The 22,736-nt window shown below is 39.4% G+C and overlaps 1 protein-coding gene across 2 annotated transcripts in view; it reads right to left on the bottom strand.

Annotated features, from left to right (window-relative positions):
* Positions 1-22,736, bottom strand: part of adamts18 (ADAM metallopeptidase with thrombospondin type 1 motif, 18) — a 97,355-nt gene that overhangs the window by 4,346 nt on the left and 70,273 nt on the right. For both annotated transcript variants that reach the window (XM_056248451.1, XM_056248452.1), the window contains 7 exons: positions 19,056-19,186; positions 18,773-18,896; positions 17,298-17,545; positions 12,817-12,937; positions 12,071-12,197; positions 4,350-4,554; positions 411-605 (listed from right to left, as the gene is read on the bottom strand). In XM_056248451.1, coding sequence (XP_056104426.1) covers positions 411-605; positions 4,350-4,554; positions 12,071-12,197; positions 12,817-12,937; positions 17,298-17,545; positions 18,773-18,896; positions 19,056-19,186 — 1,151 coding nt within the window. The remainder of the gene's footprint in view (positions 1-410; positions 606-4,349; positions 4,555-12,070; positions 12,198-12,816; positions 12,938-17,297; positions 17,546-18,772; positions 18,897-19,055; positions 19,187-22,736) is intronic.

Below are 22,736 nucleotides of genomic sequence, written 5' to 3'. Positions count from 1 at the left end.
GCATGATGTATCTATGGTTTTACCAATATGTGCCAGCCATGTGCCATTCAATTCCACATTGTTGCTAAAGATAAATGTTACTTTGTACAATCTTCATATTACATCCCTGCAAAGATGAAACCGTCAAAACATGAGGGATTGTGTTTTTAAGCATACATGTAACCCATAATGTCGATTGAGTGTGACCTGGACACACCAGTAAGTGGTGGGATATTTGTTAACAGATAATCTGTTTCAGTGTGGACAAGCAACTTTTGTAAACCTCTTGAAAATGCTAGTGTGAACGGAGAGCGTTTTGAAACAAAAACGCCATGTTCTAATGTATCTGGTGAATATTTGCTCATGCTACATATGAACCGTTTGTATGAGCGCTTCTACGTAACCTTTGCTATTCCTATGAGGGGCCTTACCTCTCCCCAGGCGGTAGTTATCCACTGCAGACGCTCATTCTTGGGGCAGCGGCTCAGCACACAGGTCTCTTGGGCTTTGGGCTTCAGGTGTAATTTACACATGCTGTCAGGCACCACCACAGCCCTGGCACCTGGATCAGTGCTCCTGCAGAAAACACTGCGCTTCTTCAACCCTCGCCCACAGGTCTTAGAGCACTAGAGAGAATGAAAGAAAGAAAGATAAACAGAGAGAGAGAGTTACCCTCATGTGGTCTTTGAGTGATGTTAGTTTAAACATTGTAAAGGTCACAGTGGCATGCAGTTCACCTCAAACAAGAGTTGAAATGAACTCTTGAGACAGGCGGTGTGAACTCATTCTGACCTTTAGAAGGAATTTAGTCAATATCAACTACTACTGCAAAAACTTCTCAAAGATCTCAAACTGTTTATTCAAAACACGGATTTATGATTTAACATATTGAGTAAGATTAGACTGGAAAAAAAAAGGTTAAAGAATTCAACATGCTCCTAATGACGAAATGAAAAAGGGGATGTGTTTCAACAGGCAAAAAAAAAAAAAAAAAAAAAAATATATATTACAAAATTTACCGTGTTTAAAGTACTCATTTATCTAAAGAAACACTTCCAAGCATCACTAAAGTTTCAGATTGCCTCAATTTGCATGGTCATTTCTTAAGTCCAGAATAGATTCTTAATGTGAGCAATGCAACAGTGAGAGGTATGTGCTACATGTGCAATAACAGCAGGGGGCAGTAGTGTTTCAGCACTGATGTGACATATTGTTCAGGGCATCTCAAATCTTCACCTCATATTTGGGTCATTGTTGTTATGCGGTACTTTTTTTAGCCCTTTTTTAAAACTGAATACACTTGTGTTGCAATTTAGGTAAGTATTTCTATAAAAGGGTATAGCAGAATTTCAGAGACATGTTCAGGTTAAGCTCAAACAACTAAACTTTATTTATTATAACTTGATTGCTTACACAAAGGCAAAAAAATGAACAGGATCAAATTAAAGAGCTAAAATTGCCCATTGTTAGCCTCATGGAAGAAATGAGAGTAAGATTACATGAGGTGTATTGTACATAAGACCTGAAGTAAATTTTTATATTTTATAACCATCTTTTAAAAAATTTATTTCATACTAATTTCTGTAACTTTATCTAACAGGATGGAATGTTTTAAGGCGAGACAAACCTACTCATTCCACAGAACATCACATAAATCAGCAATCCACTGCTAATGCCGGGACCTGACTTTTGTTAGTTAGGGATTTTGAAATTTATTTGATCACGAATACAGTAAAAACAGTAATATTGTGAAATATTAACATTTAAAATATTTATTTTCTATTTTAATATATTTTCAAATGTTATTTATTCCTGTGATGGCAAAGCTGCATTTTCAGCATCATTACTCCAGTCTTCAGTGTCACATGATCCTTCAGAAATCATTCTGATGGTCTGATTTGGTGCTTAAAGGGTTAGTTCACCCAAAAATGAAAATTCTGTCAGTAATTACTCACCCTCATGTTGTTCCAACCCCGTAAGACTTACGTTCATCTTCGGAACACAAATTACGATATTTTTGATTAAATCTGAGAGCTGGATCACTCCTCCATAGGCTTCTTGAGGGATCGAAACTGACCGGCCCAAAAGTTATGAAAGACATTGTTAAAATAGTCCGAGTGACTACAGTGGCTCAATCTTAAGTTTATCAAGCGATGAGAATACTTTTTGTGCGCAAAAAAAAAAAAAAACTTTATTCAACTAATCATTTCCTTCTCTGTACGGACGTGATATTTCACGTAGTGGTACTGCGCAAGGCTTCTAGGTTCACGTCACACGTAGGCTCACTATTGGCCGACGCTGGTCATGTGTATGATGCGTGACGTACAACCTAGAAGCTTTGCTATAAAGTCGTTATTTTGAAATAAAAGTCGTTATTTTTTGTTTTTTTGCGCACAAAAAGTATTCTCGTCGCTTGATAAACTTAAGGTTGAGCCACTAGTCACTCGGACTATTTTAACGATATCTTTCATAACTTTTGGGCCGGCCAGTTTCGATCCCTTAAGAAGCCTATGGAGGAGTGATCCAGCTCTCAGATTTAATGAAAAATATCTTAATTTGTGTTCCGAAGATGAACGAAAGTCTTACGGGGTTGGAACAACATGAGGGTGAGTAATTACTGACAGAATTTTCATTTTTGGGTGAACTAACCTTTTAAGAAACATTTCTTATTATTATCAATGTTGAAACCTTGAGCTTGAGAGGTTGAGCTGCTTGATTAAAAAAAAAATTCAGGATTCTTTGATGAATAGACAGTTCAAAAGGACAGTATTTTTTAGAAATAGTAAACACATTTACTGTATAATGTTACAAAAGATTTTGATTCTGTCACTTCTGATCAATTTAATGCATCCCTGCTCAATAAAACGATTAATTTATTTTCTTCCTTTTTTTAAATATATCTGTCTCCAAACTTTAGAACAGTACATTTAAAGTAAAAATTTATTTATTTATTTTGCTGGTAAAATGTATTAAAATGTTATTTCTTTTTTATATATATTTTATATTTATTTTATTTGTAGAAAAAAGACAAAAGGGACAATACATATTAATGAACATTTTTCACAAATGTAAATATGCCAGATTATAGCCATAGGCTAATTTCCATCTGCAGACCCCTAAGCAGGTAGATGTTACACATAAATACATACAGACACACTATGCACAGGCTATATACAGAGAAGCAAGGACAGTAACAGTGATCACAACATATTAGGACAAGCCATATTACACTGACCCTTTTTACACAACCCATGCTATACTAACTCCTATTACACAACCCATATCACACTAATAATTCTATCCCCTTTATATTTATAAAACACTAACTCTATTTTACATCTGATATATAAACTTATGATTACTAAACATGCTCACATATTTGTGTTTCCCTCAACCATACTTTTAAACGACTCCTAAAAATAGGAAAACTTGTGCTTTCCCTCACTGATTGAGGAATACTATTCCAGGAGCTCACCCCCTGATATGATAGAGCGTTCTGTGAAAAGGCGGTCCGCCTAAACGCCAAGTCACAGTCACCTCTGATAGTGGCTCTAGTCACTCGAGACCCGACAGCACTGATAGACTTTTGTTTAATAAAATCACTCAATGGTGGAGGCGCCAGACCATGTATAACCTTATAGATTAGACAGGCTGATTTAAATAATTTGAAATTCGCAAAATTTAAAAACTTATATTTATCTAGAATATTACAATGATGATATGACGAAGGTTTCTTATCTAATATTTTCAATGCTCTTTTGTAGCATACTTCAATTGGCCCAATAGCAGCATGACTCGTATAAGACCAACTTGTGATACAGTACTCAATATGAGCCAGTATCATAGAGTGCAAGAACGTGATCGCTGCTGTATCCGTTAATGATGTACGAATCTGTTTAAAGTTCCGTAAATTAACATTTACAGTTTTCACAACTTTTTTGACGTGTTTTTTAAAAGATAATTTTGAGTCTATCAGAACTCCCAGATACCTAAATTCCTCAACATTAATTAATTCTTGTCCATCCAAGCAAACTTTTACTGTGGCCACAGTTGTTTTAGGTTTACTAAAAAACATTGATACGGTCTTTTTAACATTAAGACACAAGCATGAATCAATCAGCCATTTTTGCAAATCATTTAAAGCAAATGAAAGCTGATGGGATGCTTCATCAGCACTTTTGGCATGTGTAAAAATTACCGTATCATCAGCATACATAATCGTGTCGACATTTTTGCACACATTAGGCAAATTATTCACATACAGTGAAAATAGCAGAGGTCCTAGCAGAGGATTTCTTTGTCTTTTTACTTTAGTTGTGCACCCCACGATGACCTCCTGTTATGTAGGTTGCATGTGCATGTAAACATACCTGTGACCAGGAGCCAGTGCTCCACTCTGGAGGACATGCCTGTGTGTTGCAGGGCTGTAGTTGAGCCGGAGCCATTACTGGACATAAGGAGTGAGCTGTCACCTCCTCACGCTGGTATGTCACCTTCCTCATGCAACGGATGTTTCGTGTCTGCTGCCCGCCTCCACATGTTCTGCTGCACACTCCCCATTTGCCTGTCGTCCAACTGTCAAGACAAACAAATTGACCTTCAGATGCGAGCCTTATGTTTCAACATTTCAACATATTTTCACATGGAAGAGGACACTTTACACCCATATGGCACAGGTACTTGACACACTTAGACACACACAAGGGTTTCATTAATGATCATTACATTAGGTAGATTTTGTTTAGATTATGAACTGATTACTCTGTAAACGACATGATGGAAAGACTAATAAAAAAACACATACATCTGTCTGCACCCACCCTCTCCCTGTGGGCTCACATTGGCATATACACCACACATCACATTTCCAGCTTAAGAGTTTAAACGTTATCAATGGATGCACACCTCCTAAATTCATAAATATGATTTCTAATTATGAAATTTTCACATGACAAAATATTTCACTGGCAAGTAAATGAGACATTCCAAGGTTCTGTAATAGATTAATCCGTTTCATTGCAGCAATATGATGAACAAAAGCTGGAATGAATCAATGGCTTCTTTCTGAATACTCAATATGTCAAATTTGCTTTTGGGCACTATTTGTGGGAATGCAATAGTGCCCTCCTATGGCCAATCATTAGGTAAAAAAAAAATTGTTAAGCTCTAGTCAGAATGTGCAAGTCACGTTGCGAATGCACTTTTTCCGTAGCACACTTAAACATGGAAAATTAATAAGTAAAGCATAACGAATTGACAGAATATTGCATTTCAGTTATGTACTCAAAGTTATTTCAGCTCAGGTTTTCACAACAAGGACATTGTTAACGTTTTTGATAAATGCTGACAGGTTGAAGCATCACTCCAGTCTTCAGTGTCACATGATCCTAAATTATTCTAATATGCTGATTTGCTGCTCAAGAAACATTTCTTATTAACAATTTTGAAAACAGTTCTGCTGATTAGTATTTTTTGGAAACTGATACTTTTTTTCAGGACTTGGTGATACACAGAAAGTTCAAAAGAACAGCATTTATTTGAAATAGAAATCTTTTGTAAAATTGTAGGTGCCTTTACTGTCACTTTTGTTCAATTGAATGCATCCTTGCTGAACAAAAGTTTTAATTTCTTCCAACAACAAAAGAGAAATCTGACAAAAGTTTGTAAAATGTGTATATTTCATTTTGCACTTTTTCATCAAATAAAATGTTATTTTTGTTAACTGAAATTTACTTAAAGGATATGACATGACAAAATACTGGCTAAACTGATGCCACAGCAGCTCTCTTCCAGTGCTCAGATTGCAACTATGTCTTTGCTTCTCTTGGCTGTGGATGAAAAGAGGCTTTTAAAATAGAGCTGGGCAGGCCAGGGAGAGATTAGAGCAAATGACAGCTATGACAAGAGCCGTGGCCGCAACACCGGACAGACGCCCCGGGTCGAGTTCTTAGAAGACCCGGTTCCACCCAACCACTCACACAGACCTGAGCCACGGAGCTGAGAAAAATCCTTTAATTTTCTCTCCAGCCATCTGACAAATTGGAGGGAGATGGTTAAACTACTATTTTAATTGAGGGAAGAAACACGATCCACGGCACAATATGCCTTTTCACTCCCCCTCGTGCTCTCCTCGCCACATAAATGACAATGTGTCATTGGTCAAAGAGCTGACATGCCGTGCCTCACTGCAAACCGCTGGAATCTTTCAATAACTTGCATATTTCAAGCCATACAATTAAAGGAGACATATCTTTGGGGACAATACCGGACTGCTTCACATTTCCGGATACAGTCTGATTTTGCTGGCATTTTCTCCATGTCTGCCCAAAACGATGCACCCATAATTCATACTTATTCAAAATCACTTTTTAGCATTCTCTGTGGAATTCCTTTGGTTTGGAAGCATTTGTCAGTTTAAGAGCTCTAAGAGAACCATGTATTTTCCTAAACCCACGCGACTTTGAATTCCTTTGCTAAAAATATCACTTTAAACAAACCAAAGCTTGTGCATTAAAAACTTTAGGTATGTTTAGTTGTATTATATAGGAATTTGTCTTTACTGTTATTCATTACAGAAGTCTTTGTTTTTTTCAGTGATCATGTTGTAATTTAAATTATTCAACCCTATTGCAAAGCAGGTTTATTGGCAAAATTTACAGACTTTCAGCTGTTTGCAATGAACAAATCAAGCAAATAACTCAACACAAATGTGTCAAGTGGTTTCCCCAAATTCAACTGAAAATGCTAATTTTAATGACTTCTGCAGTCTCAAAATTATTCAACCCCTTCATGGCAAGCATCTTTACTTAGTAGAACACAATTTTGCTGTTATGACCTGCTGCAAATGAGATGTATAACCAGACACCAGTTTCTGAGGAATTTTAGCCCATTTCTCATGAGCAATGACCTCCAGTTCAGTAATATTTTTGCATGCTGCACCCGCCCTCTTCAAATCCCACCAGAGATTTTCTATAGGGTTCAAGTCAGGTGACTGTGATGGCCACTGTAGAATCTTCCAGGACTTCTTCTGCAACCAAGTGGAGTTTGAGGTGTGCTTGGGATCATTGCCCTGTTGGAAGGTCCAATGTCGTCCAAGCTTCAGCTTCCTCAATGATGGCATGACGTTTTCTCCTAAAACTTCAATGAATCCATCTTGCCTTCCACACGCTGCAGGTTTCCAGTGCCAGAGGATTCAAAGCCGCCCCAGAGAATCACCACCATGCTTAACTGTAGACTGAGGGTTCTTTTCAGCATATGCTTCATTCTGCTTCTTTCAGACATAGCCTACCGCTGATTCATAGGGCCAAAAAGTTCCGGTTTGGTTTCATCGCTCCACAGAACAGAATCCCAAAACTTCTGTGGCTTATTTATATGATTTTGAGCACTTTTCTTGTGCTTTTGGGTCAGTAGTGGTGTACGTCTTGGAGTTCTGGCATGGAAACAGCATGCGTTTAGTAAGAGCCAGTGCAAGCTGAAACCTCAGTGTCACTGTTGACACCAAGTCTTGCTGTATGTCTTTTGCAGTCATTCAATGGTTTTTCTGAACCTGCTCAGAAATCTGGATGCAGCCGTTGATAGCTTCCTTTTTCTGCCCCATTTAGGTAGTGTAACCACTGTTCTTTTAACTTTGAACTTGTGAACTATGCTTCCAACAGTGTCTGTAGGTCAAGCAAACCTGGTGCAACTAATGAATCCCTTGATTAGTTGCATCAGGTGTGCTTGAGACAACACCTGTTTTGCAGATGTGTGCTGTTGCGAGGGATCCTATTAAGGGGGTTAAATAATTTTGAGACTGCAGAAGTCATTAAAAGTTGCATTTTCAGTTGAATTTGGAGAAACCACTTGAAATATTTGTTGTATTGTAGTATTGTACAATTGAAAATAACTGTTTTCCATGTGAATATGTTTTAAAATGTAATTTATTCCTAAACTTCAGTGTCACATGATCCTTCAGAAATCATTTTAGTATGCTGATTTGCTGCTCAAGAAACATTTTGTGGAAACCGTGATAGATTATTTTTCAGGATTCTTTGATGAATAGAACAGCATTTATTCTAAATAAAAAAATCTTTTGTATCAATGTAAAAGCTTGAAGAGTGTCAGTTGAAGACAAAAGCAAACATATAATCGTGCAACACTAAGAAACTGAAAGAAAAGCACTGCAAAAGTCTTTAAGGCATGTGCATTAATCTTTTCATGACATTTCAGGGGACAAATGAAGCTGGCCGCTTATGGGCCCGGCCCATGTTTGAAGTCACCGTGCTCCTCGCTTCACAGAAGCAGCAGGGCAGCGTTTGCAGCTGGGAGCACGTTGTCAGATTGAGTCCTGTAGGCCATAGTCTGGAGATTAGCGCTCGATTCCTAAACGGCTAGATTCGCTCAATCCCCACAGGGATGCCGTCTCTCTTGCTCCATAATAAAACATGGGAAGACCTGTCAACACTAAAGATATTTGCTGGAAAGATAAGCAGAAGCTTCTGTCTTTTTCTCCTGTTTTGAATGCATGCCCATACTTTTTCTGGAAGTGTTTCCAAAGGTCTATTTATTTTCCCTTTCCTGCATCCTGTTTTTAGTTTTCCTCTTTTCTGCGGTCATAAATCAAAGTGCATAATGCCTCACACAAATAATGTTTCGGGAGTCTAAAGTCGATATCCTAAGGCTGTGATGTCATTCAGAATGGAGGGAAACAGACTCTGCTCGGCATACAGTGGGGGAGGTCATTAGTAACTGTGGGATTTAAGACCTGTCTGTCTGAACAATAAACACCCTTACAGTAGACGCAGAGAAAAAAAATCCATCTTGAATAGTGGGAATCTCATGAAGAGAAAAGAAAAAGCATAAGGCCATTTAAGATTTAACATAATACCCCATTGTACCTTCATTTAAAAAGCTCTTAAATGGATGAAAATTAAAATTCTAATATCAATTACTCACCCTCATGTTGTTCCAAACCTGTATGACTTTATTTCTTCTGCAGAACACAAAATAAGATATATGAAAGTAAATGTGGTCCAAAACAATATTAGACCTCACTGACTTTCATTGTACGGATAAAAAAAATCACAGAGACATTTTCAAAATATATTCTTTTGTGTTCTACACAAGAAAAAAGTAATACAGGTTTAAAAACAGCACGAGGGAGAGTAAATGAAGACAGGATTTTCATACTTGGAGAAACTATCCCTTATCCTGTAACTAACTCATTGTGTGACCCACAGAATGGTGATGTCATCGAGGTGTGACGCCAACTGAAGGACTCTGGGATCACTGGTAATCTCCACCGGTAATCAAAGTACCTCTGCTCACCAAGTTAAAGTGTCATAGGGTTACAGGCAGACATTGGTGGTGAGTGATGGGAACCCGTGCAGGCTGTTTCCACATATCCAGCACCGCCGCAGACACGCTGCTCTCCCGTCAACCCTGCCGTTGTTTTCAATTACACTGTTATTGGACTATTTGTCAGGCTTTGAATGGGACAAGCCAAATCGGTTAGAGCTTGTTGCTGTAAGGAAACAATCATATGGTCTTGATTTCCCCTTTTAGCATCGCCTCGCCATAGCCTGCACATTATAATAGGTCTCAGCCAACATTTCACACGATGTAAGGCCAGAGAGAAAGAGAGAGTGAGAAGGATGGAGGGAGGGAGGAAAGCCAGGAGGAGTGATTTGTTATCTGAGTGCCAAAATGGTGTGTCAATGCCTTTCACCCTTGCAAGTGAAGGATGCTGGGTATGTAGATGCCTCTGTAAGGCAAGAGATCAGTAAATCAAGTCGAGTTGAGTGTTGCTCTTTTGAGAATGGTAGCAGGAATCTCAAAAGGAAGATAGACCGGCAGATTGAGACACCCAGAGAAAGGCTGTTTTGAGCAGCTCCTTTCATAGTCTCCAGAGCCCAGAGAAGGTTTCTGACACCTATAGGCTGAGAATGTTTTCCCAGGGTCCCTAGTGAGACAGTCCCCACTTTTCTGTCTCTTTTTCCATGTAAAAATATCTTTAAGAGTGTCTTTTCTTAAGTGACTTTTTTTCCATTTATCCTCCTCATTTCCAAATATAACATTATCCTTTTCAATCATAACTCTCATTGTAAATAAAGTGGGAGTCTTCGATAAATATGACACCAATTCTTGGAATATTCGAGTATTAATTCACCGTAGTCAACAAAAGACAAGACAGAACGCGAGACTATAATTTGTGTGAGTATATGCCTTATTGAGAAAGCTGGTTTGCGTATATGTGTGTATGTGGGTTTGTGTTTGTATAATTTAAGAGGTGGCAGGCTGTGGCTTGGAGCTGGAGTTTGGACTGTGAGGGAGCAGTCAGTCCCTGTCTGGAGGCTATGTTAATCCTGTTTTCTTTAAGGAATAAAACAGAGAGGAGAACCAGAGAGAGAACGTGACTTTTCAGAGCTTTAAGTTGGGTTCTGCTCAAGCTGAAGCTACCACAGCTGATTTCAGACAGACATACCAGGGCACCTTGCCCATCAATAATGCTGGAGAGCATGGTTGGACAACACTGAGAATGGAAATAAGAATGCTTTTAAAATTCCATTTAAATGTTTTTATTTGAATGGAGGTAGCAAACATGGTGTAGAATTTAAATTTAATTAAAATAACTAAACTTAAAAAAAAACTTATTTGAGATTAAATAAAAATTCACCCTATCTTTTTTTTTTTTTTTTTTTAATGCATGTAATTGATCTTTTTCTAAACGATTAATCCATGCATTTTATTTTTTATTTTATTTTTGGTAGTCATGATGAATCAAAATGTCACAACTCGATCTTCCAGTAAAAAAAAAACAGACTTCTCTATGGTGACGGCTGGACTTCTCCGATCATTTTGTCTGCTTAAACCCCTGCTCTTTCCTTACAATCGACTGCAAGCTCGCATTAAGATCTGTCTCAATACAATCAACAACCGATTTATAAAACCAAGTCCCCACCCTACATTTTAGTCAATGTCAAAATATGGCAAAAAAATCTCTGTAATTCCTTTACATCCCCTAGTGAAAAAATCTATACCAAAATCTATTTAAAATCTATTTATTTAATACTAAGAATACTACAAATCAATTAACATATTTACTGGCATATCGCTTGAGACTTACTGATATAAATATTATAATTAAAGTTTATTAGGAGTTCATCTTTATTGTGCAATGCACATTTATTAATATCAAGCCTAAAATGTGTTTTAATATCACTATTAGTATCTCTGTATAAAATCAGTCTTAAAATGCAAGATATTTAAAGTGTACCTAAAATATACTTGCAATAGTTCCACTTTAGCACAATCATATATAGTTAAGTATATCTTTAGTTGGACCACAGCACTACTTCCTGATAACTAAAGTGCATTAGGTACAAAATTAGTTCTATACCAATTCAGTATACCAAAAGAACAATTTCAGAATATTTTATATGAAGAACATAAATATGTAAATGTATTTGCTGTATACTTAGCATAAAATAAATGTATTTCAAATACATTTTGGTATATTTATTTTTCACTATGTTCCCAAAAACTTTAAGATGTCTTGTTTTATTATTTATTTATATTTAATACATTGACTTTTATTTTATGGACAAACACTTCCACACTAAAATCACATTTCTGGAAATTTCTATGAATTGTAATTCTGAAGTTCTAGAATTGCAATTTAATTTAATTGCCCAATTTAACTACCCGTGCATGATCAATTCAATTCAAATTTCAATGCATGAACTGAAAGATGGCCAAATCTCAAGCAAGTATGGCACAGGGAAGCCATACACAACACACACACACACAGAGAGAGAGAGAGAGAGAGAGAGAGAGAGAGAGAGAGAGAGAGAGAGAGAGAGAGAGAGAGAGAGAGAGAGAGAGAGAGAGAGAGAGAGAGAGAGAGAGAGAGAGAAGAGAGAGAGAGAGAGAGAGAGAGAGAGAGAGAGAGAGAGAGAGAGAGAGAGAGAGAGAGAGAGAGAGAGAGAGAGAGAGAGAGAGAGAGAGAGAAGAGAGAGAAGAGAGAGAGAGAGAGAGAGAGAGAGAGAGAGAGAGAGAGAGAGAGAGAGAGAGAGAGAGAGAGAGAGAGAGAGAGAGAGAGAGAGACTCTTACTAGGCAGGGCAGGGCTGTGTGTTACACAGGTGAGAACCAACCAGAGGTCTGGTCTGAGGGTTGCAGAGCGAAGAGTTGACCTGCGTGTGTTGATCCTGCAGACAAAGGGCTTTCGTCGAGACCCGACCTGAGAGAGAGTTAGAAACAGATGGGATGGCGGATGAGTACAAACACTTTGCATCTACTCTCTTTGGATATGTTGTAGAGATCCATCTCAGATAAATGAATGCATCATCAGAGCAAACTTTTGAAAAGGAAAGCTTGGAGCACACTGTCCATGAATGGTCTTTCTGGGGATTATGGGAGCTCAGGATGAATGGCAGTACTGTAGTGTGGCTTCTGTTGAGGCAAACAAAGCTGGGCCTCTGTCAGTGTGAGAGGCCAGGAGGGGCTGCTCAGAGATCTGCTCTAAAGAAAAGCATGAATGAAACCGTGTGAGAGCGCAGATAGAGATCTGTGCTCTGGGCATGTCATAGTGCGGTCTGTCTGCCACCAACACTCAGAGAAAACTGACTGTGAATGGAGGAGCCACTACCACAGAGATGAGCCAATGAGATTGGGGGGTCTGAAGGGAAGGAGGGGCACACTTTTGTCTTTCTGTCCTGCTCACAAAGGTGCATTTGATGGACCTGGACAAACACACTCATACACTTCCTTTCTCAACAACACACAACCACAAAACTCTCCGCTCTCTCACACTTGTGTCAACAAAACAAACATGCACAGTACATTTGGCACCGACTCACCCCCAGCACAAGGCGCTGAGCAGTCAGAGCGCACCACAGACCAAGTGTAGTTGTGCTTTTTCTCTGGATGGGGTAAAGTATACTCCCATGATACACCAGGATTTTTACCCTGAAGAAGAATCTGTGGAGGAGAGATGATCATAGGTCAGTTATAATCAAGTGACAGGTTTCTGTCTATCCAAGTACACACTACTGTTCACTGATTTCAGTCATTTTCATAACATTTTCAAACACTTAAATTATTGCTTCAGTCAAACTGAAATTTAACTTGTTTCTGAAGGTCTTGTCAATGTCCTCGTATTTCAGCAAGGGAGACGGTGCCAGAGTGTCTGGTGCTTTTTTGTGGCTATGGCTCCATTGGGACTGAGAGACGACACCACAGTGTTACTAGTGATGTTGCACTGGAGGGATGTTTAAATTAGATTGTCTATGTGTTTGAACTGAAGCTTGTCAGCTTGGAAAACGGCACAAGTGGACCAAACTGTGGGTTGGGTGAATCTGAATACTTTCATATAGTGGTGTACAATGAGACTTAGCTTCCCAGGAAGATTTACATCGATGTTTATGTTTCATTAGGCCTGTATGCTATAGTTTTGGTGGCTGTTCCTGGAGAAGATCTTACAGTCATTCATGTGAGACTAGACCACAGAGGAAGTTCAGCAGGTTTCTCACTAAATCTGTGCCCAGGGCCAGTGAGGACGGCCTGAGGATAACTCTAATGGAGTGGAAAAGTCCTCAGACAAGAAGAGGAGCTTTGTTTTGTTTTTTACTTAGGCTTTGCCACATGGGGATTTTCCTCAGACTATTTGTAATAAAAAAATGCAATGACACTAAATTCACTGGAACTGGTAAACCACCAAACTATATGTAGAAAGTACAAACAAAGCAGCTAAACAAGGATTGAATACTAAGGATCACTGCACTCACTGAAGAGTTACAGCAGTGTTTACACAAGCCAACAGTAATTGCAAGGCAGCCCAAATTTCTCGTAAGTAAGAGTGAAAACTGAAGTAGTGGATTAGGCAGATGCCACCCAACCTCTAATTACTATGGATTTGCCCTCAGTGAGTTAATGTTTTGAACAGGAAGAGTGTGGCAGGCTGCTGCTGATGTGGGAAGATTATCCTTAAATCAGTCACAATAAACACAATAAGTACTCTTCACCCAGCCTCAATGCTCTGCCAGATTAACAGATTAGCTAAAACCATCAAATTTCTTTACAAGCCAAAATTGGGTTCAGTTTAGTGTCATGACTATGTTTTATATTAAGGATAGAGAGGCATGAGTTTGTGTGCATTCATGTTTTTAGTTCAATGAGATGCAAGAGACCTGTAGTAGAGGGGCAAAGAGTCTATCAACAGAACATCAGAAGGTATTGTGTGAATCAAACAAAGGTGGTGTTTGAAGGATAGAGGATTTCCAGAGGAAGTAAAACAAGTATATTGAAAGACAGTGGCAAGTTAGCAAACTTTTTGGCTCACTTTCTTTCCGAGCATCCAGGCTGAATCTATTGCCCTGGAAGTGATCCATGAGGCCATGCACGCTAGGTCCAGATTTACAGTTGGCACTGAACACAGAGCAGCTATTCCAGAATCAGGCTCAGGAGGAGGTCTCTGATCCATCTGTGATCCGGCTAGCCATCTGACTATGGATACAACACATGGAGAAACTCTACCTCTTCTGATCCAGGGTCAAGACCCACATGAGTCCATTGCACCATGTCTGTGCTCTGATATAGGAAGTCTAGAGTTTCAGTCTTAACATATGCAGCATGAATCACAATTCTGATTATCAACTCAACATGCAAACATCATTCCCTATCCAAATACTGCTTCCTTGTGTCTTATATTGTCTTATGTTGCAATAAAAGCTTAATGGCAAGCTTCTGTCCCCATTCTCGCACTAGACATCCCCTTACTATCTTTCACCTAGTCATTCTAAATAATGATGGAAAATCTTGGGCAATTACTGAACTCTGTTGAACAGGACCACTAGGACAGGTTCATTATCAAGCACTCCCAGTATAGGGTTACTACACAAAAATCCATCTGTGCCCTGGCTAGAAGTGAAGAAGTTTCTCCCGTCATAAAGAAAAAAGAGTGGATGAAAGACTGATGAATGGGAGCATGGATACCACATCTAAAGGCCCTGATATACTTTAAGCAAAATCAAAGAATAAACTGGTGTGATGTCATTTTGAACAAAATCAGGCCACAATGAGTTCAAGTTCGTTTGGAGTTTGTTTTCGGGAGTTTGAAACATGCTGAACCTTCCGGAAAAGATTGCTCCAGCTGGTAAACGCCTTCAAACTACGATTGGTGCATGGTGATTATGTAATAGGTGTATGTGCTCTGGGGCTCCACCTTCTTTGATGTGGAAATCCTCTCTGGGGAATTTCTTCTGTTCAGTCTGGGTTTGCTACAAGCTATGCTTGCTACAGGAATGCTACAAGAATGTCAATACCTAAATGCAAATGAAAAGAGTGTTTCAATCAGAAGTTTGAAGGGAACGTTCTGATATGTCTTGTCTAGTGCCTCTCAATCCACCTTGCTGAGCTGATTACAAGTTCTGGAACCAAGTCAAAGTGTACATTCACATTTCTTAAAGTGCATTTTCCTTGGCATTCAATAAGGGTCTTGAAACTGAAGTAGAAGGGTAGACTGAGAGATCCAGTCACGCATAATTGACCAGCTGCTTCCCTCGAATCACAACTCCAAGCCTCTCTGATCTACTGAGTTCAATGGCAGAAATCTTAACCTTTTAATCTCTCTCTAACCTCCTCTTCTTTTTGAAATTACAGAGCATACTTAGAGAGATTAATGCCAACTCATCTGCAAATCAGACCTCTGCTGCCACTGCCCACCCTGGGGAAAATGTAATGAACAGAGGGCATGTAGGATAAAGGGGAATGCTGCATGCACGTAACACACAGGTTGAGTATTGTGCAGATCAAAGGCCAGAAAATAAGATCAAAATGAAAGTGTATTAAGTGAAGCATGCTTAACTTTTATACAACTCACTTACACAACAACACCTGCAGTACTATCAAGACCAAATACATTTTTAACAGTTTGAGGTGTTGGTTACAAAAGAAATGTGGACGTTTGATTGCAAAGACTATGTATACTGTACATTATGTATCAGCATTTGTTGTAACTGGTAAGTGAACAACAGAAAGACATCCAAACATGTTCTGTGATGTAACATTTTGTGATGGTTACAACAAATATTTCAGAAAATATTCAGCAGAATTTAATTGTTTTGGTGTTACAGCATTATTCTTTAATTCAGTCTTATGTTCCCTAGTGAAAAACCCTATACCAAAATGTATTTAAAATACATTTCATACTAAGTATAGTACAAATCTATTAGCATATTTACTGACATATCAGTCCTTAAATGCAATATATTTAAAGTGTACCAAAAGTATACTTGCAATAGTTCCATTTTAGCACAATCAAATACTTAAGTATATCTTTAGTTGGACCTCAGCACTATTTCTGAATAACTAAAGTGCATTAGGTACAAAATTAGTACTTCCAATTTAGCAGACTTTCAGTATATCAATTCAGTATACCAAAAGTACAATTGCAGGGTATTTATATTAAGTTCATAAATATGTAAATGTTTTTGTAGTATACTTAGCATAAAATAAATGTATTTCAAATACATTTTGGTATATGTATTTTTCACTAGGGTTGTCATGGTCATAACTTCATTTTCTCTACATCTCGATATAACAAACGTCTTCTACTTGAAATCTTGACAAGATCTCATTTAATTTTCCCTTAAACTCAATGTAATAAAAGTTGTTTTCCCTTGTTTTACATAAAACTTGTTTCCTCACATTTTCTTCTTGGTCTGGAGGTAACAAAATCCATTTCTAATTGTAATGTATACAATTGTAAAGTAATGCCGAGAACAAGCATAATATTACATATCCCACAGAACTGATCCATTACAGCAGGACACAATGGCATTAAGGTTTAAATTATTCTTCTGAAATCAAATTATCTCCCTTTCTCATCTGCACTTCAGGTTTGTGCAGATATATGAAACGCCCTTACTATGACTTAACCTCAATGGTCATCTGAACCCACACTCGTCAGCCATCATGTAAGAGGTGCCCATTAGCAAGAGCACACAGTGCAGCAAGTTTAAAGCTTAGTGCTATTCACAATGTCGCACCGTTTGATCTTGAATCTCCACATACTGAAGATGAAAGTCACAATGGCCATGTCGGCTCTGGCCTGCAATTAATCCCAAACAGAGGCGTTAGTCTGCCTGTTTGACTCATTTGTGTGCCTTCTCTTCTGTCTCTCTCTCTATCTTTCCCTCATTTGTTTCTCGTCTCTCTTGCCCGCCCACTGTCCCTCAGCCTTGTTTTCATCTGACCGAATGGCCACAGTGCTCTTGCCAAGACCCTGTCATGGCTAATTCGCTAACAGGTGTCAGGCCAGACGGGGACGGGGGTCACTTACTTCAAAGAGCAGGGTCTCATTAGTGGGACCTGTGGCGTACAAGGTCTCAGGCCGGTTGAAAGAGCGCTGATAGTTGAACGTAGTGCCGGCGAACTGAAATCTGCCCGGCCAGTCCACCGTCCAATCCCCCGTCAGGTAGTACGTGCCACGCTTCAGGCTGCGGACAGCCAGGTAGCTGGTAGAGATCTCCATCTCCTGTACCCTGATGCTCCTTGCTCCAGCAGGAACCATCACAATGGGGTAATACTCTGAAGAGAGAGAAAAAAGAGAAATAGGTTTGCCATGTCTGTTCACTTTTGCAGTTTCTGCATTTTTTAGGCCCAAAGAAAACAGGCATCTTTGAGCTGATGCATTATCACCTCCTTTAGTCAGAAGAGAACGGAGAGGTGCCAGACTGCAGAGCTCTTGCTGTGTAAAGTGCTCTAAAAAATACATTGCCGTTTTCTGTTAAGCCTGAGGAGAGGAGCTCTAAAGTGGCTCACAGACTTGCCTATACTGCAAGAAATGTAGTTTAGTTTAGTTTAGTTTAGTTTAGTTTAGTCTCTGTCAGCATATTTTATTTCATTCTAGGCCACTAGTTCTAAAACTATTTTGATCAAATCAGAACAATCAAGTACCACCTTATTACAATCCTCCAAAATCCAGTCCCTTTACTGTCCCTTTCACACATATACTACTACCATTCAAAAGTTTGGGGTCAGTAAGATTTATTTTTTTTAACTAAAGAAATTAATACTTTTATTGAGTAATGATGCATTGAATTGATCAATAATGATAGTAAAGACATTTATAATGTTTATTTCAAATAAATGATGTTCTTATGAATGTTCTATTCATCAAAGAATCCTGAAAAATATGTATTATTGTTGGCACACGTAGTACGGAGCCAGGGAAGTCACCAAAAAATACAAGACCTGCAAATCCGTGGCCATGGCTTTTTCCCTCCGTTATAACAAATTCTATACAAATTCTTAAATTGTTTCCTTGGTTTGACATATCGTGCCAACGGAATAATAAACCGTACCCATGAGATCATAATCCATGCACTCAGATTTGTAAACTATACCTTTAATTTATGAATTTGTGGGGACGGATTTCAAAAACTAAAGGTATCTGAGAGCAGGGATTATAAACTCTTGGGTACGGTTAATCAATCCATGGAAACCGAGGGAACAATTGAATAATTTGTGAGTCCCAATGTAAAAATGCAAGACTATTATAGATGCATAAAGATTTATTCAAATTCCAGATATTAGAAAATAAATTTTTTGTAAAAAATACATTTTTAATATTTTGTTGTAGGGTCATGTTGCATATCCCCTCAGGTGAGAACCAATGCTTTAGACATCTTTCTATTATTTTATAATGATTTACTCATTGTTTCTGTCTCTTGAAGCCTGTTATTCTCTTCCAAATATTGATTTGTCAGAGAAGATCAGAAGGTATGAAAGGAACACCCTCTAAAAGCACCTTACCATTGGCTCTGTGCTGAAGGGTGTACTGGCCACTGTAGAACTTGCAGGTGGAGTTGTCACCTTTACACACCCCACAGGCATCTAGAGCGGCATTTGATCCCAACACCTGGTCACAGCCTACCGGCTACACAGGAAAAGTTTTTAAAATTAAATTTTCAAACTGACATGCTCAGTTAAGCCCATTAGGCCTGTTGAACATAACAAAATGAAAACCAGTGAAAAATCTGTGGTAAATGTGATGCCAGAAATATGACTATTTCAGAATCTGCATCTCCTCACATACCTCACATATCCCATCGATGCACACGCCGCCTTTGTAGTCAGAGCAAGACGTCCCATCTTTGACTTTGCTGGACATAGCGAAGAAAAAATCAAAGTCCTCAGCAATGCAGTACAGTTTGCAGATGTCCTCTTCTAAATAGGAGATGAATAGAGTCATTAGATCTTATAGCTTCAGAGGGGTTTTATGTTAGATCTTTTTAAGCTGTCCACCGGTACCCTCAGCATGCTGCTATGAAGTTTCATGCATGAAGACATATGAAGCAATGATCTTATGAACATTTTTCATACAAAATGCAGGTGGACTTTTATGCCAAATGGAAAACAATTCTTTGACAAACCAAGAAAAATGAATGATTACCATATATCACATTTTATAGGTCAAGTAGTTTGAGCTTGAGTATTGGATTGCTCAAACACAATTTGTTGCATAAAAAAAAAAATATATATATATATAAAATAAAATCCCTTTAAAATTATGTCTGTCTGTGTAGTTGTATAGTCGCTACACAAAAGAGAGAACTTTGCTTTCCATCATGCATCTTTTATTCCAAGCAGACACAATGCAAATGTGTACTACTGTCTAGTGCTAATTACTGGGCATGTGTAAGCTGTGTATGGTTGGCGTGAAGCAACTGGAAGACTCGCCATGCTGTACAGAACATCCCCACAAAACATATGTTACGCTAAAATTTAAAACTCTGTTACAAATGGGCCCATAAAGCTGGAATGCAAGAGCTCTATCCAACTCTCCCGCCGAGAGAAAAATATGGACCTATCAGAGATGTATCTGTATCCACACTTCCCATTCAGAAGAAACAGACCCAGGCTTGTTCAATACAGCAGCACAGTATGAACTGTTTTGTCCTTCTATTGTGAACATATTAGATCATAATTCTTGCGCTTTTACTTTGAAGTAAATCACGTCATTTAAATTCTGCAAAACCATGATGATGTTACAGGCTTAAAGGTGCAGCTCAAAGGGAAACCAAACAATAGTAAAATTAATGTCCATAAAAGTAAAGGCCAAGTGAAACTTATCAACAGAAGACGTCAGCGTTTAATCCAATTTGATCGAACGCCAAAAGCCCAGTCAAACAGGGGTAAGTTCTTCCTAACACCTGTACTAGTCACTGAAAGTAAACCAAGGCCAGACATGATCTACTGATTAGAGAATGGAGCTCCAATTACACCGCTGACACCCCTGGATACACCAGGAGACAGCTCAGCATCTCCTCTCTAGGCTTTCTCTTTAGTTTTAAGAAAACTGACAGGGTGGTACCCAAATGTTCTTATCCTTTCCCTTTTTCACTTCCAGCCCACTAACTCATAAGGAAGCCCAAAAACATAAACAGCCTCAATGGGTCCTTTTCAGGTACAAACCTGTCTACAGGGTTGATCAGTGCACTGCTCTCAGAGAACGAGTGGCTACATGTTTCCAGTCCAAATCCATCCACTGCTCAGTCAACACACATTAGATAAATCGTTTGGGCGGAATATGTTTGTCCGATGTAACAATCTCAACACATATTGTCAGAAACAAATGGGAATGATTACTATTTTAAAAACACACCTGTTCTAGCTGAGTCAGATATCAGAGGGTATTAAAAACCCTCAAAGTAGGCAAGGTCTAGGATGAATGTTTTTAGAGGTTTGTTGTAAGATTTTGTCTGACGAAGTTACATATATCATTCAAAAGTTTGAGGTCAGAAAGAAATTAGTACTTTTATTCAGCAAGGATGCATTAGATTTATAGAACATTTATAATGGTAGATTAAAATTCTATTTCAAATAAATATTTTTTCTTTTGAACTTTTGATTCATCAAAGGATACAGAAAAAGGAAATCAGTTCTCTTACGAGAGGTTCTCTCGTACTGCGTAATATCTTACGCTAGGGGAAAACCTCTTTTCCACGAGATATTGAAGCCAAAAATTATCCTTAATTTTGAATTAATTTAAAACGTGTTGCGGCAGCATGCAGACATAGACAAGACGGCTCGCGTGCCTATTGGCACAAAATAAAATCGACTCATGTCGGTTGTGCATTAAATGTAGTGAATGTGCCCACAACCCAGTGCCCACAAACACTACACACTGCATGTCCCACAGTTTCTGTAAAAATGAAACCAACACACATACAGTCAGCTCATGCCGACAGTGTTTTCAGTGCAGTAAATGTGCCACATTCACTCACAGTTAAGCCCCACAGGGTTCGCCCCGCTCGCTCTCTCTCAGCAAACTGCCATAAGGGAGTCAAGCGCGGCCAGGCTGCCCACCGTGATCGGCGCGCCCCCCGCCTCAAAGGCTGCAAGCACAGCGTTCACGTTACAGCACACCGAAGCTCTCCGGTCGCCACTATGTCGCGGCCAGAGCCCAGATCTCATTCTACCCCTAGCTATTCATGCAAATGCGTGGGCAAAGCTTCCCGGGGTATCAGAATGGGTACTGAACACTATAAAAAGAGGCTTTTTGCTGCAGTTCGCTCTACGTCCCCGCCGCTACACGGCGCGGGTCGAAACTACGGTAAAAACCGAAGTAGCTCATCTACTTCGAGCTGAAATAGCGACGCTATTGAGCAAAGGGGCAATAGAGCCTTTATCTCAAGCTCAGAGCGAAGGGGGCCTATACAGCAGATATTTTCTGGTACCGAAAAAAGACGGGGGTCTCAGACCCATTCTAGATCTAAGACAACTGAACAAAGTGCTTGTGAAACGCCAGTTCAGAATGCTCACAACCAGGAAAATCCTCGCACAGTTTTGCCAAGGGGACTGGTTTATGTCAATAGATCTGAAGGACGCATATTTCCAAATACAAATAGCGTCACGTCAGAGGCCATTCTTGAGATTCGTCTTCGAGGGCCAGGCATATCAATACACAGTCCTACCGTTCGGCCTGTCCCTAGCACCACGTACATTTACAATGTGCATGGACGCGGCTCTCGCACCCCTGAAACTTCGGGGCATGCGAGTTCTGAACTACTTGGACGATTGGCTGATTCTAGCTCGATCACACTCAGAGCTCATAGAACACAGGACCACATTACTCGAACATCTCGAGAATCTAGGTCTCAAAGTCAATTGGGCAAAAAGTTTGCTGTCTCCCAGTCAGAGAATATCTTTTCTGGGCACAAAACTGGACTCGCTGTCTATGACAGCGCGACTATCGCCAGAGCGCAGACTGAACATTCAGCGCATCACGAAATCCTTCCACTGCGGCACTATAGTCCCGCTCAAAAGGTTTCAAAAAAATGCTGGGCCTCATGGCCTCGGCATCATCAGTACTCCAGTTGGGTCTGCTTCGCATGCGCCCGCTGGAGTTATGGCTAAAAGCGCGAGTACCACCTCACGCATGGGCCTCCGGTCTGTTTCGCCTCAAGGTCGATCAAAAATGCGTCTTAGCTCTGAAACCTTGGAGAGCAATCGACTGGTATCAGTCAGGTGTAAACCTGGGGACTTCATCGAGTGTGAAGGTGGTGTCCATGGATGCCTCCACCTCGGGATGGGGAGAGCTGCTCGAGGGCAGACCGTTCTTTGGCCAGTGGTCAGAACGGGAGAAGCTCCTACACATAAACTGTCTAGAAATGATGGCAGCCAACAAGGCGCTGAGGAATTTTTGTCCCCGAATAAAAGGTCACCACGTCTTGGACCGCTCGGACAACATGTCAGTGGTGGCCTACATAAATCT

This window comes from Rhinichthys klamathensis, unplaced genomic scaffold, assembly GCF_029890125.1.
Source record: "Rhinichthys klamathensis goyatoka isolate OS25496 unplaced genomic scaffold, OSU_Roscu_1.1 h1tg000055l_1, whole genome shotgun sequence".
Lineage (NCBI taxonomy): Eukaryota > Metazoa > Chordata > Actinopteri > Cypriniformes > Leuciscidae > Rhinichthys > Rhinichthys klamathensis.
Note: the sequence above shows the minus strand (reverse complement) of the source record. Positions and strands in the feature narration are given on the sequence as shown.